The sequence below is a fragment of the Petaurus breviceps genome, unplaced genomic scaffold (assembly GCF_028583685.1).
Source record: "Petaurus breviceps papuanus isolate PSGF00001 unplaced genomic scaffold, PetGlider_PUasm1.0 454, whole genome shotgun sequence".
Taxonomy (NCBI): Eukaryota; Metazoa; Chordata; class Mammalia; order Diprotodontia; family Petauridae; genus Petaurus; species Petaurus breviceps.
In genome coordinates this window covers 833,485-848,249 of record NW_027186342.1, presented here as the reverse complement: position 1 = coordinate 848,249, position 14,765 = coordinate 833,485, and the positions used below count along the sequence as shown (strand labels likewise).

The window sequence follows — 14,765 nt, the reverse complement described above, 5'->3', positions numbered from 1 at the left end:
GGGCGGGGTGGGGAGGACTTGAGGATTGTGTGGACGTGCTGGACCTCCCTGAAGGATTCTACTGGTGACTGGTTAGCATGGGAGGAGGGCCACTAGCACACGTAGTGCAGTCTCTATAGATCAACTGTAACAAGCCCTTTGGTCTGGGCTTTTCTTTGCAGCTGTGCAGAGCAGTAAAGTGACCATTGGAGGCGGCGGCGGCGGCGGCGGCGGGAGCTACGGCGGAGGCAGCGGCAGTTATGGGAGCAGCTCTGCCCGAGGATCCGGGAGCTATGGGGGCAGCAGGGGCGGCGGTGCTTCCAGAGGGGGAGGTGGAGGAGTTTACGGGGGGAGCAGCAGTGGAGGGTATGGAGAAAGCAGCAGAAACAGGAAAAGTGGGCTGAGCTCTTCCAGGGTGCAGATCATCCGGACCTCTACCAATTCTTCCAGCAGACATGTCATTGAGTAGTGTGACCAAAGCCCTGGCCATCCGGGATTTTCCTGAGTTACAGCTGCCAGTTTCTAATTTCAAATGCCCCTCAAACCTTTTCCCAGCCCTTTTCATTAGCCCCTTCCTGAGTAGCCTCAACAATTTTGTAAATATATTGGAGCCTTGGTTATATGTCAATGTGTGTGGAGTGTCATAGGTGTGTAGAATTCAGCTGCTAGATGGATCTGGGCTTGGGTGGACAACAGAAGTTAAAGGAGATCTGTCTGGTTGATCTCAAGCAACAGATAATCCAAAATTCATTTGTAGCTGGTTCAGTCAGCCAGAAAGAAAGACAAACACATATACAAATTCTCAGACATATATTGGTCATGCTTGACCTCACTCTCCTTCCATTTGGGCCCTTCTATTGAGATTGAGGGCCTAGTTTTGTGATGAAAAAAAGGAGGTTTCATGGAATCACCAATTGAGAAGTGACTGTAACTGTACCAAGTGCTTTAGCTCTAGGCTCCAGAGGTTGGGATCTCTAGTGACCCTTTCTATCCCTTGGCCCATAGCTTGTATAGCAACCTGACTGTGCATAGGTGTGAACATTTACTTCTGGGGAGTACTTACCAGGAGTAGGTACTGTCTGGGAAGAGAGTATCTATCACTTCCAGAGGGATTGCTACATATACTTCTTGGACTGTAATTAATTAACTCCTCCCTCCTCCTGGGGACCGAGAATAGTTCACATTGTATTGTCATTGGCTCCATTTTGTTGTTGAGGCTTGGTCTTCGAAGGGCTGACATTTTGGGTGCTTTTCTAATAAACTGTTCTGTGTATCAATCTGTTTGGCTGGGTTTTTCATCCCTGAGCACCCCTATTTGGTGTGAAACACTTGCAGGTATGGTCTCACCTATTGTCAAAGAGACAATAACTTTTATGAAATACTTTCTCTTGGTGCACATAGCCCTGCTGCTCTTGTTATTAAATTCAAAACTGTGAGGGGATAATTAGTCCTCACTTTTGGAGAATTCCTAGGCTGATATCAGAGATGTGACCCATGTTTTAGGGCATGCATACACACACAAAGACAAAGAACTGAACATAACTCTTAGATTTTAGTCCTGGGGAGGGGAGTTAGAGAAGACTGGGCTGAGGAATGGATTTTATAGAGTACTGAGAGATAGAAAGGACAGAAATGGTTAGAGAGAAGTGAAAAGGGTATATTGGGTGAGAGAATGGATAGTAGAAAAAATCAGTGGCAGTTAAAGATGAGATGTAGGTGATGGTTGGGAAACTGTCATTTTTTTATTTTTGGAGGGGGTAGAGGTAGTGTCTGAGTTGAAGAGTCAGTGAGTTGAAGAGTGAGGAGGTTGGTATGGGTGGAGATAATGGGTTCTGGTGAATACTTAAGTGTTCTCACTGAAAATTTAACAATCAGCTAGAACTGGTTCCAGCACACTCCTCACTCCTCCACTGAGAGACTTTTAAACCCATGTTCCTAAAGAAGTAGCTATGGAAACTCAACGGAGAGGCTGGGGGTGGAGAAAGCCCTTTGAATTCTATATACTTTGCCTATTATGTTGGCTCATACTGTATTTCTTTGCAGTTGCATGAAAGATGCAACCTACTTTTTTTTCCCAGGGGGAAAATATAGATTGAATTTGGGTACCGAATCCACCCCAAACAGAAACAAAATTGATATTGATAAGATATTTCATTTCCAGACACACCTCACCATACTTTCAACTACCCAGCCTCCTTGAAAATTCCATCTAGTATCATCTGATTCAGCAGCAGGCCTGTGGGAGTAGGATCTGAAAGTGGGACTGATGGGCAAGATGAAGAAAAAGAATAAGGACAGAGGAGAAAGGAAAGTTATGTTCTATTTGGGGAAAGTAGGACCCAGAAAATTTACTCAAAGTCACATAGCAAACGAGAGTCAAGACTGGACTTGTCTTTTGTACTGACAAAAGTACAACTTGATTGAGTTCAATCAAGACACAGGACAAAGATCCAGATGAGAACTACATCACAACCAAATATCTCCAAAATAGCAATTAAAATAGTTTTCTTCAGTTTAGTACTTCCCATATTTCAAAGCTAGTATCTTACTTGATCTTCAATATAGCCCTGTGAAGTGAGTTTAGGAGGGTGTGGGATCATAGGCAGAGAGCTCAGAGGGATCTTAGAGACTTTATCTAATCTAACTGCCTCATTTTACAGGAGGGGAAAATGAGGTACAGAGAGGCTAAGCGATTAAATGATTACCTACTACAAGTCATAATTATTTTAAGTGGGATTTGAACTTGGTATCTCTGACTTCAAATCCATTGCTTTCCTCACTCTACCACATTGCCTCCCTTCATTGGATCTTCTATTAATTTTACAGAAAGGAAATGGGCTGAGGGAGATCAAAGGTCTCTTCTATAGATACTCAATGAGTTGGTGATAGAGTTGGGATTATAAATCTGTTTTCTTTAAGGCCTAATCTCAGAACATTTTCCATTATATCACAAACAAAAATATTTTCAATCTCTACTTAATCCACTCCACTCTGTACTTCTTGGCTCTAGCTTCAGACTCCAGGGTAAGTTTGCAACATCTGGTCAGGGTGGGAAATCCCCCCTGAAATCTTCCACACCTTACAAACCAATACAGGGCGCTGCAAGAGAGAGCATCAGGAGGCCAAGCCCATAATTCATATGGGAGGTAGACAGTGCCCAGGGCAGCATGAGTCCAGGGCACAGCTTGCCAACTGCGTCTCCCTGTCAGGCTGTTCTTGGGGAGGGGCACTATGGGAATCTACCTTTAATTCTATTAGCTCCCAACTGAGAGAGATTTCTATCTTTGGAAGTGTTTTCTAGAGGGAGGAGTTCTTGTCAATTTGTTATGCATTTAGTTTCATCCAACCTTAGACAAGATGTTCACTTCCTTGTCTGGGATATTTCCAAGTAGAAGGAAGAGCCTCTAAAAATTCATCTTGCCATAAGCACATGTAACCATCTGGTCTTGGATCTGGTCTTCAAGTCCCTAAGAGATGTGCTAAGGAAAATGCAGCTCCTGTGGTTTGGTAGGACTGGCTGCTTCTCTGCTATTACCAACTTCTCAGTCTGAGGAGGAAATCTATGTAAGTTTATGTCAGTGGCAGGGATAAGATGCCAGGTAGCTAGACTCTGGACCATCAGAATGAATCAAGTCTTTCTGACCTGAAAGGGACTTCTAAAAAGAAGCCATCAAATCCATGACCCCGACTTCAAGCACCTCTTTCCCTTAAAGCATCTCATACAAGTTTGATCCTTCCCAGTTCTCCAAGGCTTCCATTCCTCGGTCCTTTGTTCTTTGGTCCTAGTCTACAACAGCCCTGCTGGTGGAGAGAAGAGTTTTTCTCAAGTTCTTCTGATCTTCTTCTGGCTCTAATTTGTATGTGCTTCAAGATGGGCATGGAGAACAGTAGGGTGGTGATGGTCTAGTAAGTGGAGACTTATGGATAGAAAAGTTATTTCATTGATTTCAAAGTTTAAGGTCAAACCATCCCAATTCATTTGACCTTCCTCATCAATTCTCCTTTCCAGACTTTCCATCATATCTACAGATTTTCTTGAATCCTCCCCACATCGCTCACATTTCTCTTCATTTGGGGAGTCTATTCTTTAGAAGTTTCTACACCCTTCCCTCTCTCTCATGAGAACATCATGAACCAGATACATAAAAAATAATAAATGGCAACTGGTTTTTAACTTTAATCCTAACTTCAGCCCAGAAAAGAACTCTAAGTTAAATACTAAAAGAAAATGAGCTATACTCAGATAGTAGCCCTAACAATCTGTAGGCATATAGATGGTACAGTGGATAGATCAGTGATCTTCAAGTCAGGAAGACCTGAATTCAGATACTGCTTTAGACACTATCTGTGTGACCCTGGGCTAGTCACTTGACTTCTATTTCAGTCTCAGTTTCCTGATCTATAAAATGGGGGACTCAATGGTCTTTAAGTATTTCCCTAAATCTAAACTATCCTTCTTTCTGTTTCCCATAGTTGGCATCTTACCTCTTACCTCTGTGCCTAGATTGGAGTTCTGCTCACCTTTGCCTCTTAGAATCTTTGGCTTCCTTCTAGGATCAGTAATCTACTACTTGAAACCTTTCCTGACCTCCCTACTTGTTAGTGGTCTCTTATTTTAAAAATCAAATTATCTTTCATCTACTTCTTTACATGTAGGTATCCTTCCATAGAATGTAAGTTCTTTGAGGGACTCTCATTTTTCTCTTTGCATCTTTAGTATCTAGTGTAGTGCCTTGCAAGTTCTGATTGAATTGAATTGAACCTTAACCTCAACCCACCTTAAACCTTAACTAATATCTGTAATAATCCTGAGTGATAAGTAATTCAGACTCTAATCCCAATTTGATGATAATCCCAACTTTGGTAGCTCTAACCTTGACTTGCTCTGAACCTTGCTAGCATTAAGCTGAAGAGTTCCAAGACTTCTCTTCTGCTCATCTCCAAAGCATGGCTCTCCAAAAGTTGAGGCATCTTATATTGGTGAATATTTTGTCTCAAGCTCTCTCTTAATCCCTAAATCAAGGCAAACCTTTTTTAAAGCAAGAGAGGCTCAATGTTGCTACATTTCATTCTCTCTCTCTCTCTCTCTCTCTCTCTCTCTCTCTCTCTCTCTCTGTCTCTCTCTCCCTCCTATTCCATCTTCCTCCTTAGTCTCTTGGAGCTCCTTTTCTCCTTGCACTCCTGGTGAGTGCTTCCCTCAGTTCTGTGCCTCTGTTCTGATATCCCCTTTTCTTACAGAAGAAGTCTTAGCTCCTCCTTCTCCTCTGGTTGTTAGCTTTCAACATCCTTCCCCAGTCTGGCCCTCCCTGCCATTGTATTTGACTCCCCTCTACTCCACCCAAACTTTATTTCTCTCTGTTCCTTGTTTGTTACCTTCTCCCAACCCTGAGGCTGGGCCCCATTTGGTTGAGGTGGCCTGCCAGTGCATGTTTCTCACCCCATCTCTTTCCTCAAAAATATCCCTCAAACCATCACCACACCCACTTATGCCCATTCCCAAAGTCTAGATTTATTGCATCCCATTAAATAATGCCCCTATGCTGAATGACAAGCCCTGGGGATGGGAGGTGGGAGTTTCTCCAATCTCAGCAGTTTTGTCAGTCTGTTATCCAGCATTGATTGAGTACTCACTGTGTGCCCTATGTTAGGCACTCTTGGTGGTGGTGGTGGTGGCAATAGTGGTGACAATAGTGACAAAATAAATATAATTTGTATATTTTTATTTAGACATATTGCTTTATTTCAGAGATGTAGACAAGGCTCAATCAATGAAAATTACTGGAAGGCAGATGTTGATTTATTATAAGTGAGAACCTTCTAACCATCAGAATTGCTCACAGTATCATAGACCTCCCAGCTCATAGAGTTGGACACAGTACAGTAGAAAGAACATAATCAAGAGTCCTAGGTGCTAATCTCAGCTCTACCATTAACTCACATGTGAGATTGTATCTCTCTCAGCCTCTGTTCCCTCATCTGTAAAATGATGAAATTTGACTAGATGACATCCAAAGCTCCTTCTTTGGAGATTCTTTGCATCCATAAATCTGTAATCAGTCTAGTGAGTAAAAAGATCTTCCTTATACTGAGTTGTCATCTCCCTCCCTAGAGTTCCACCTGCTGGTTCTGGTTGCTCCTTCTGGACTTGAGAGCTACAGTGGAGTGGATTGCCTTGTAAGATGGTGTATCCTATCATCAGTGGTGTTGAAGCATAAGCCAGATGACAAGTTTCTTGGGGATGTTTGAAGAGAGGATTCATGCATCAGTAAAAGAGTTGGGACTAGATGATCTCCAAAGTACTTTCCAAACCATGGAACTCTATGAAATAGAACACCTAGACCTCACCTTCAAGTTATGATCTAGTCAAGGAATATGAATTGAATACACACATAAAGAAGTAATATGCTATATCCTAAAGCACAAATACATTTAGAACCATTTTCATAAAGAAGGTATGCAAGTTAAAAAGCAGAACTAAATCACTAGTTGGGCAGCCATGAGCCAAGAAATTCTCCCCCATAGGAAATGATGGATATAGATTGGTCAAGGGAAACAGGAGGAAGCATCCTCAGGTAGGAGGCAATGCATACTCAAACAAAGAAAGAAGAAAGGGAATTATGGATGAGGGCAAAGAGAGGAGACATGGGTAGGAGGAGAGACTGGTTAGTCTGCATGGAGGGTTTTTGTTCTGGAGAAATGAGGAATAAGTGGGTGAGGTGAGTGGAAATGTTATATTATTCATGGGCCTTAAAAGTCTAATCAGGCTGAACTGGTGGCTACCTAAATCATAGATAGGACCGTGAAAATTATTGTTGGCTTCTGGCAATAGGAGTGGGAGTGGGGGAATCTGTATGGGGCAGGATTGAGAGGAGGAGAGCCCAGAAAAGATTGGAGTTACTTTAAGAAGGCTTCTTAGAGGAGAGGATTGTGGAATAAGATTAATGAGATAATGTGTATTAACCACTTTATAAACTTCAAAGGTCCGTGTAAATACTGGCTGTCATTATTTTTGTTGCTTTCTCCAGTGTCTTCTGACATCTCATCACAATGTGGCTGACCCTGGGTTCTTTATTAGTGGAGCATAAATTCTGATATGCTTTATCCTCTAGGAGAGGTTTTCTACTTCAGAGCCCTGTAGGTCTGTCTTCTGAGGACCAATGTCACCCAAAATGGAAAGGTTTATCTTTAGAAGGGTGGCCACCAAAAGACCGATACTTCTATTTCAAGAGGTAATTGACTCCATTGTTGCTTTCAACTCAAGAGGGATCAACCATGACCAACAGGTGGAAGTTCTAGGGAAGGAGGTGACAGTTCAGTATAAGGAAGACTTTTCTATGCACTAGACTAGTCGCAGACTCCTAAACTCAAGGAACCTGAGTCAGAAAAGACTTTAGAGGTCCACGGTTCTTCTCATGTCTCACTCAAGTGTGAAGAGGTTTGCATTGGTGGAAAGAAAGAGCTTTGACATCGATGAAATCAATAATCCTTGAAATACCAAAGATTTTCAGTTTAATTCAATTCATTTCTAGCTAATCCAATTCAATGAGTATTGATCAAATGACTGCTACTGTCACTGGGAACAAAAAATGTTATTGCACATGGGAAAGGGCATTGATTTTGTAGTCACTGGACCTGGATTTAAATCTGGCTTCTGAGGTTTAGCCATATGACTTTGGGTAAGCCTTTCTTTTTCTTTTTTTGGAAGGCAATTGGTGTTAAGTGACTTGCCCAAGGTCCCACAGCTAGTTTTCGTGTTAAGTGTCTGAGGCCAGATTTGAACTCAGGTCCTCCTGACTCTAAGGCTGGTGCTCTATTCACTGTGCCACCTAGCTGCCCCTGGATAAGCCTTTTAATCTCCTTAGACCTCAGTTTCTTCATTTGTAAAATAGAGGCAGGGGTAGGGATAGGACTGGACAGCACTGTTCTAGGTGCTGGGGTTAGAAAGACAAAAAAGAAGAAAGTCTTTGCCCCTGGGGAGTTTGTATGCTAGAGGGAGATACCACTTATAAACAGACAAATAAGCCAAGATAATTTGAGAAAGGGGTGGGGGAGCATAAGAAGGGACTCCAGCAGGGAATGTCACTTGAGGTGAGCATTGAAGGAAGCCGAGGATTCTAAGAGGGAGTGCATTCCAGACACAGGAGACAACTTGTGAAAAGGCAAATTGGTGGGAGATGATGTGAAAGACTTTCTATGCCAAACAGGGAAGTTGTCATTTGATCTAGATGCGATATGGAATCACTGTAGACTTTGGAGTAGCATAATGACATGGTCACGCCAATGCATTAGGAAGCTTATTTTGACCGCTAGAGGTGGAATTGGAGGTGGGAGAGACTAGGAGAGAGGGATTAATGAGGAGGCTATTGCAGGAGACCAACTGAGAGGTGATGAGGACCTGAACTACAGTTTTCACGAGTTTGAGATAAGGGAATGAATGGACTCGAGAGGAGTTGAACATGGGGACTTCTGGTTGGGAATAGAATGTCAATTTAAGGCAAAAAAGTATTTATTAATCACCTTATAAATGCAAGTCAATGTGCCAGAAAATACAAAGTCTCTGCTCTCATGAAATTTATATTCTACATTTCTTCTGTAAATTGTGAGAGCAAAGATTTGATTTTCTTTTTTGACTAGAGGAGTCATCCCTTGACTCACTTCCTTTTTTTTTTGGAGGGGGGAAAGTGAGGCAATTGGGACTAAGTGACTTGCCCAAGGTCACACAGCTAGTAAGTGTTAAGTATCTGAGGTTGGATTTGAACTCAGGTCCTCCTGACTACAGGTCTGGTGCTCTACTTTGTTTGAAATTTATTGAAAAAATAATACAAACAGGAAGACCAACCCAGTATTTCTAAAGACTATCACAATCTAGGAAAAGTCAGGCTCCATCATTTGGTCTTTAACTCATATCCACCCTTTTATAGACTTTTGGTTCGCTCTTCTGGGACATGTTCTTCTGTGTCCTAATAATACTTGGCAAAATGGGTACATGGTAGATGCTTAATGAACTTGGTTGGTTGGGTGGTTTAGATATGTTTATTTAATTTCCCCTAAAAGCTATAGTCATGGTATGTCATAGGAAGCAAAATCCACCAGGAATTAATATTTTGATCTCTTATCCTGCCACCAACCCCAGACAAGTTGCTTTACCTCAGTTTCCTCATCTGTAAAATTTGGAATTGAAGTCAGTAATAACAACTTATATTTAGATAGAATTCTACAGAGATAAAGTATTGCACCTTAATGGACCTTCCAGGGAATCTGTGAGGAAGATCACATGATCACAAATTTAGAGCACCTTAAAGTGTATCTAGTCTAATCTCCTGCTCTCACTATTAAATGATATTCATCCCTATTTGTTAGATGAGAAAATTGAGGCTCAGAGAGGTTCGTAGATTTTAGAATTAGAAATCCAGTTAGTGTCAGAGCCCAGATGTGAACCTGACTTCAGAGGATCATAAATAGGGACATGGAAGACACCTCAGAGACTATCTAGTCAATGTCCCATCCCATTTTACAGATGAAGCAATTGAGGGGCACAGTGCTTAAGTGACTAGCCTGAAGATAAGGAAGATGCCTTTTCCCCTTGTGCTGTGGTTTTCTGACTTTAGGTGCAGTCTTTACATTGCACTATAATCCTCCTGTGATCTCTAAGGTCCCTTCCAACTCTAAGACAGCATGATTCAATGCATCCATACACAGTTGGTTGAATAGATAGACCACTTCTACCTTTCTTGTCTGCCTCCTCTTCCATACCTGTATTTTCTATTCTCTGTATTGTTTTTTCTTCCCTACCTTCATGCTTGGGATCAGCCTTGCATCAAGTGGGGGCTCAATCAATCAGTGACCATGACATGCCCAGACATCAACATAGTGGGTCTTGAGACTTGTCCATCTTCTCAGTAATTACCTGTGGGGATGGGAGAACTCAGGACCAGAGCAAAGGACCAGAAATGGTGGGAACCGATCCTTTTTCTTTGGATTTCATTCACAGGAGGTAAAAATACATCTAATCCTTCAAAAGTGCTAGAAGGAACCTGATTGTCTCCAGTGATATGTATCATTAGGGAGTATGCTGAGCTGAAAGATATTTGGTCCTGTGACAGAAAGAGTGATGCAAGAAAGGTTGCCACATCCAGTCTATCCTCCCAGGTCTCTAGTGTCACAAGATGGGGGCAAACTGTGGAGTTAGTCATAATAACCAAGAGAGAGGATGATACAGAAGCCATCATGTAGCCATGATACTGAAACACAAAACAAGGGCAGAACCAGAGCAGCTGGATAGAACCCTAAATATTAGCTCAGCCTAGATGGGAGAGATCTCTCTGGAGAAGGGGAATTTTGAATAGCTTTTGGAAGGAGGGGAAGGACAGAGCTTGGTGGTTAGAGGTGGGGAAGAAAAGGAGTGACATCTTTATATCTGGGTGTAGTGGAAAGAATCCTGAACTGAATCAGAAGACTGAGGTTTGAGTCTTTTAACCTCAAGGACCACGGGAATGTAAAAGAGTCACTTTTGCTTTCTGAAGTTTTTTACTTTTCTATAAAATGGGAACAATAACCCTTGGCTTACCACCTCATTAAAAGTGCAAAAGAAATTGGACTTATTTTTACTCCTTAGGCTGGCCTCTATTAGCTTGCATATCTCTTATTTTTCCAGGAAATTGACTTCCCTGATAATCAATAGATAGCTTTGAGATACAGCAGGCAACTTTCACAGGGCTCTTTGAAGTCATCTGAATTTAGTCTTGGTTGCTGTGTCCTATAATGGTTGGATACCAGCCTGGTATCCAACTTTCTAAGAAGTCAGATAATAGGAGGCTTCTGATCTTTCCAGATCTTAGTGCCTCTATTGTCCCTTATGCTGGTCCAGCATTGCTCTCTCCAGAAAGATCTCTTTGGTTTCCCAAGTCAGATGATTTCATGTTTGATAGATGTGTAAACAAACCAAAGCAAAAGGCCATCTCACCAGGCACTCTGCTGCTGCTCTTCAAGCCAAAACACAAAAAGCAAACATCTTTCTCAAAGGTTGTTTTTATTCTAACTCTTCCCTGATATATCATTTAGCAAGCACTTACTAATTGCCTATATTATACATTAGGCACTGGGGACATAGACAAAACATAATATAGATCCTGCCCTCACATAGCTTACATTCTATGGTAGGGTTAGGGGAAGAGGCAAGAGGACAACTTGTACACAATGAAGAAACAGAGTTTGTTTCACTGGATGCTATTGGGAAAGGGACTGGATCTGTAATTTCATCGGTATAGGGAATTTGAGAGATGAACAAGCTAACAATGCAGAATGCATTTGTGACTTATACTCTTAGAGAATTGCCCAGAGCACTGAGAAGAGCAGTGACTTGACCAGGGTGACTTGTCAGTATTTCAGATTCAGGACTTGAACCCAAATCTTCCTTGGGCACTAGAGAATCAAGACTGAGCTCATCAGCTTGGACTTCAAAGTGTCTCCTATTAAGCTTTGGGCCATATTTAATGACTCATCTTCCCCTAAGGATAGATTGATTTGGATGAGCCACTCCAGCTAAGACCACTTGCTTTCCCAACAGTTCAAATGAAATGTGAACTCTGCCTTTTAAAGTGCTGGACAGGATCATTTTTCAAGCTGGAGATTCTCTTCTCCTCCTTCTGATTTTTGCTCTGGAGACTACCATGCTTTCCTCTCTTCTTATTAATCAATACAACTTAAAACCTAGTTTAGATTTTTTCTTTTTTATAAGTGCTCTGTGCTGCTTGGGTCAGTGTTTAACCTACCATGATTCTGTTTTCCTCTAGGGATATGTGGAAAAAAGGGTCTCAGAAAGGTATGTGGTTTGGTGCTTCTTATTTACAAAATTGCAACACTTAGGCTGCTCTTCTTCCCATAATGTTTAAAGGACATATTTTTCTGGACTTAAGAGGCCTTTGCAATTTACTATCTCAATTAATTATCAGTTTCTCTTCTATGGGAAGTGTTTCTAATAGGAAACTCAGAGCTCCTTCTTGATGAAGTCCAATGGAAAACTATCAGAAAAAGATTTTGTTAGAGAGAGAGAGAAGGGATATGACTTATTGGTACAGGGAATTCCCAGGTAAAGAACCTTCCTCTGCCAATGCAGGTTGACACCTTCTCTGCACATTCTAGTCTCAGGGCGTTGCTTAGAGCCTTGAGAGGTAAATGATGATAGCCAGGATGTGTCAGAAGCAGGACTTGCTTGAACCCAAGGAAGAGATGCTTGGTTTCTCTTAGGCTGGCCCCTAGCTGCTCAGGTTTAGGGCATGTGCACTGGTCCTTAATTTCATGGCTCCTCTGGCTTCTAACTTCAATGAGACAAGCATCCATGCAGTTGCCTCCTTTTGTAGACAGGTTCTCAACATCAGAAAGCAGGCATCTCCTGGGGGTGGGGTGGGTGGAAATAGTGAGCCCCGCTAGCACTTTTGAGAACTAACTATAGCTAACCTTTCTATAGCCCTTCAAAGTTTACAGAGCCCATTAAGTGCCCAATTTCATTTGATCCTCTTACCAGTTTTATGGGGGGAGGGAGCAAAAGAATTTCTGTTCCCATTGTATAAAGTAGGAAACTGATCCAGGATCTATATCTAGCAAGTGGTACTTGAACTTGAAGGGAGGAGTGTCAAGTTCAAGTCTTCTGGATGGTGGGGAAGTTCTTTTTTTTAATACCATTCTCCTTTATAAAGCCCACCAAGACATTCTCTGTCATCTAGGAACTTAGGACCAAATGCATGCTTACATGGATAAGGGAACAGAGATCTCAGAAGGAAAAGCAGAAAACAAAGCACTAGCAATCGTGAGCCTTTTTATGTCATAGATGGGCCAAGAGTAAGAGTGCTTTTGGAGAAGGTAGTTTAGTGTATAGCTGAGATGACCATTATGGAGACAGTAGCTCTAGGAATTCTATGCCCAAGGTGGGGAGAATGAAAGGAAGCTGTCCCATAATAGTAATTTGTGTTTGTATCATGCTTTAAGGGTTGCAAAGCACTCTTTAGATGTTATCTCATCAGAGCCTTACACTAAGCTGGGGAGGTTCTTATTCCCATTTTATAGATGAGGAAAGTGAGAACAAAAAAAGTTGGGTGATTGGGGTGGGGGTAGGGAAGAGATGGGGAGAAAATTTGTAACTAAAATCTTGTGGAAATTAATGTTGAAAACTAAAAATAAATAAATAAGTCCTGGAAGGAAAAAATAAACAAAGAAAAAAAAATCCAGGACTGGGGGGGGGGGTGGAAGTTGGCTGAGTTTTCCCCCAGCTAATAAATAGATGAGACTGGATTGGAACTCAGGTCTTCTGGATTCCAAGTCCAGCACCAGTATCCATTGTATCAGCTAGCTGTTTCACATAGACTGATCAATCTGGGAAGCAGCCTGAGATGGTGGAGAAGAGTGCTGAACTTGGAATCAGGAGACTTGAGTTTGCCTCCTGGCACTGACCATTCTTAGCTGGCAGTAGGGCCAGGGGAAGTAGAACTGGACCTCTTTGAGCTTCCATCCTGGAAGTGTCTTTGAATAGGATATGGGAGTACTATTTCACAGGGTTATTGTCAAGAAAGCACTAAGTGTGAACTATTCCCTGTTTTGAGTAAAGATCTTCCCAGAGGGCCCTGGACTTGAAAACCTGTGGCAATGAAGGAAGAGTAATTGAGCTAGTGAGCTGGGAGCCTCAGAGAGAGCTAGGAGTCAGGAAGGCAAATTTGAAAGCCTGAGAAGGATGAAGATATCCTATTACTGGGGCTGGTGGAGGGAGTTGTAGAAGTCCTGTGGAGTGAAAGGTGTGGAGTGAAAGGTCTGAAGTGGAATTTGCATAACTTCAAAAGCAAGTTAATGAAAGACCAAGCAGAGGAAACAGGAAACAGTTTTGGGCTCCTGCTTCACTAAGGATCAAATGAGTTTGATGAGGAGAGATGTCTTTGATAAACCAATTAACACCTGAATGGATTTTGCAGGAGCAGCATTTTCCAGGACCCATCCTGGGAGTTAGGTGTGTAGTGTTTATTGTATTGTTGGGGCTCGTAAAAATCTTGCATGGCTGCAAGGCAAACCAAACCCTTCAGATTGCTCTAAATCTGCACTGACTCCATGGGACCAAACCCAGTTCCTACAATCTATATATAAGGAGGAAGACACTCTGCTCCAAGTAAAGGAGTGCTTAGCTCCTTAGTCCTTTCTTCTGCTGTGTGTCCCCTTCTTGAGTCAACATGAGCAGACAATTTAGTTCCAGATCTGGCTATCGGAGTGGTGGTGGTGGGGGCTTCAGCTCAGGCTCTGCTGGGGTCTCCTGCAGCCGCAGGGTGACCAGCAGCTCCACCATCCGCAGGAGTGGAGGAGGTGGAGGGCGATTTTCTGGTGGAAGCTACAGAGCTGGTGGTGGTGGTTTTGGCAGCCAAAGTCTGGTTAACTTAGGTGGCTCTAAAAGCATCTGTCAGAGTGTTGCTGGTGGCAGTTATGGAAGAGGTGGTGGTGGCTATGGTGGTGGTGGCTATGGTGGTGGTGGCTTAGGTGGGGGCTTAGGTGGTGGCAGCTATGGTGGCCGTGGTTTTGGTGGTGGTGGCGGCTTTGGTGGTGGTGGCTTTGGTGGTGGTGGTTATGGTGGTGGTGGGTTAGGTGGGGGCTTTGGAAGTGGGGGTGGTGGTTTTGGTGGAGGAAACTTTGGGTCTGCCTGTCCCCCTGGAGGTATCCAGGAGGTGACCATCAACCAGGGTCTCCTGCAGCCACTCAATGTGGAGATTGACCCTGAGATTCAAAAGGTGAAGACTCGAGAGAGGGAACAGATC

The 14,765-nt window shown here is 42.6% G+C and overlaps 2 protein-coding genes across 5 annotated transcripts in view; both read left to right on the top strand.

The window, feature by feature from the left end:
• Positions 1-14,765, top strand: part of LOC138171613 (keratin, type II cytoskeletal 1b-like) — a 28,611-nt gene that overhangs the window by 11,998 nt on the left and 1,848 nt on the right. Inside the window, exon 9 of one of the 4 annotated variants that reach the window (XM_069101149.1) lies at positions 162-1,256. The exons of the other annotated variants lie outside the window; for them this stretch is intronic. Coding sequence (XP_068957250.1) covers positions 162-448 — 287 coding nt within the window. The 3' untranslated portion in view covers positions 449-1,256. Of the gene's footprint in view, positions 1-161; positions 1,257-14,765 lie in introns of those variants that run through there. 4 annotated transcript variants of the gene reach the window in all.
• The window catches only part of LOC138171583 (keratin, type II cytoskeletal 1-like), a 931-nt gene continuing 45 nt past the window's right edge, over positions 13,880-14,765 (top strand). The window contains exons 1-2 of the mRNA XM_069101114.1: positions 13,880-14,460; positions 14,491-14,765. The exon at positions 14,491-14,765 is cut by the window's right edge and continues 45 nt beyond it. Of these exons, the coding sequence (XP_068957215.1) occupies positions 14,190-14,460; positions 14,491-14,765 (546 nt within the window). The 5' untranslated portion in view covers positions 13,880-14,189. The remainder of the gene's footprint in view (positions 14,461-14,490) is intronic.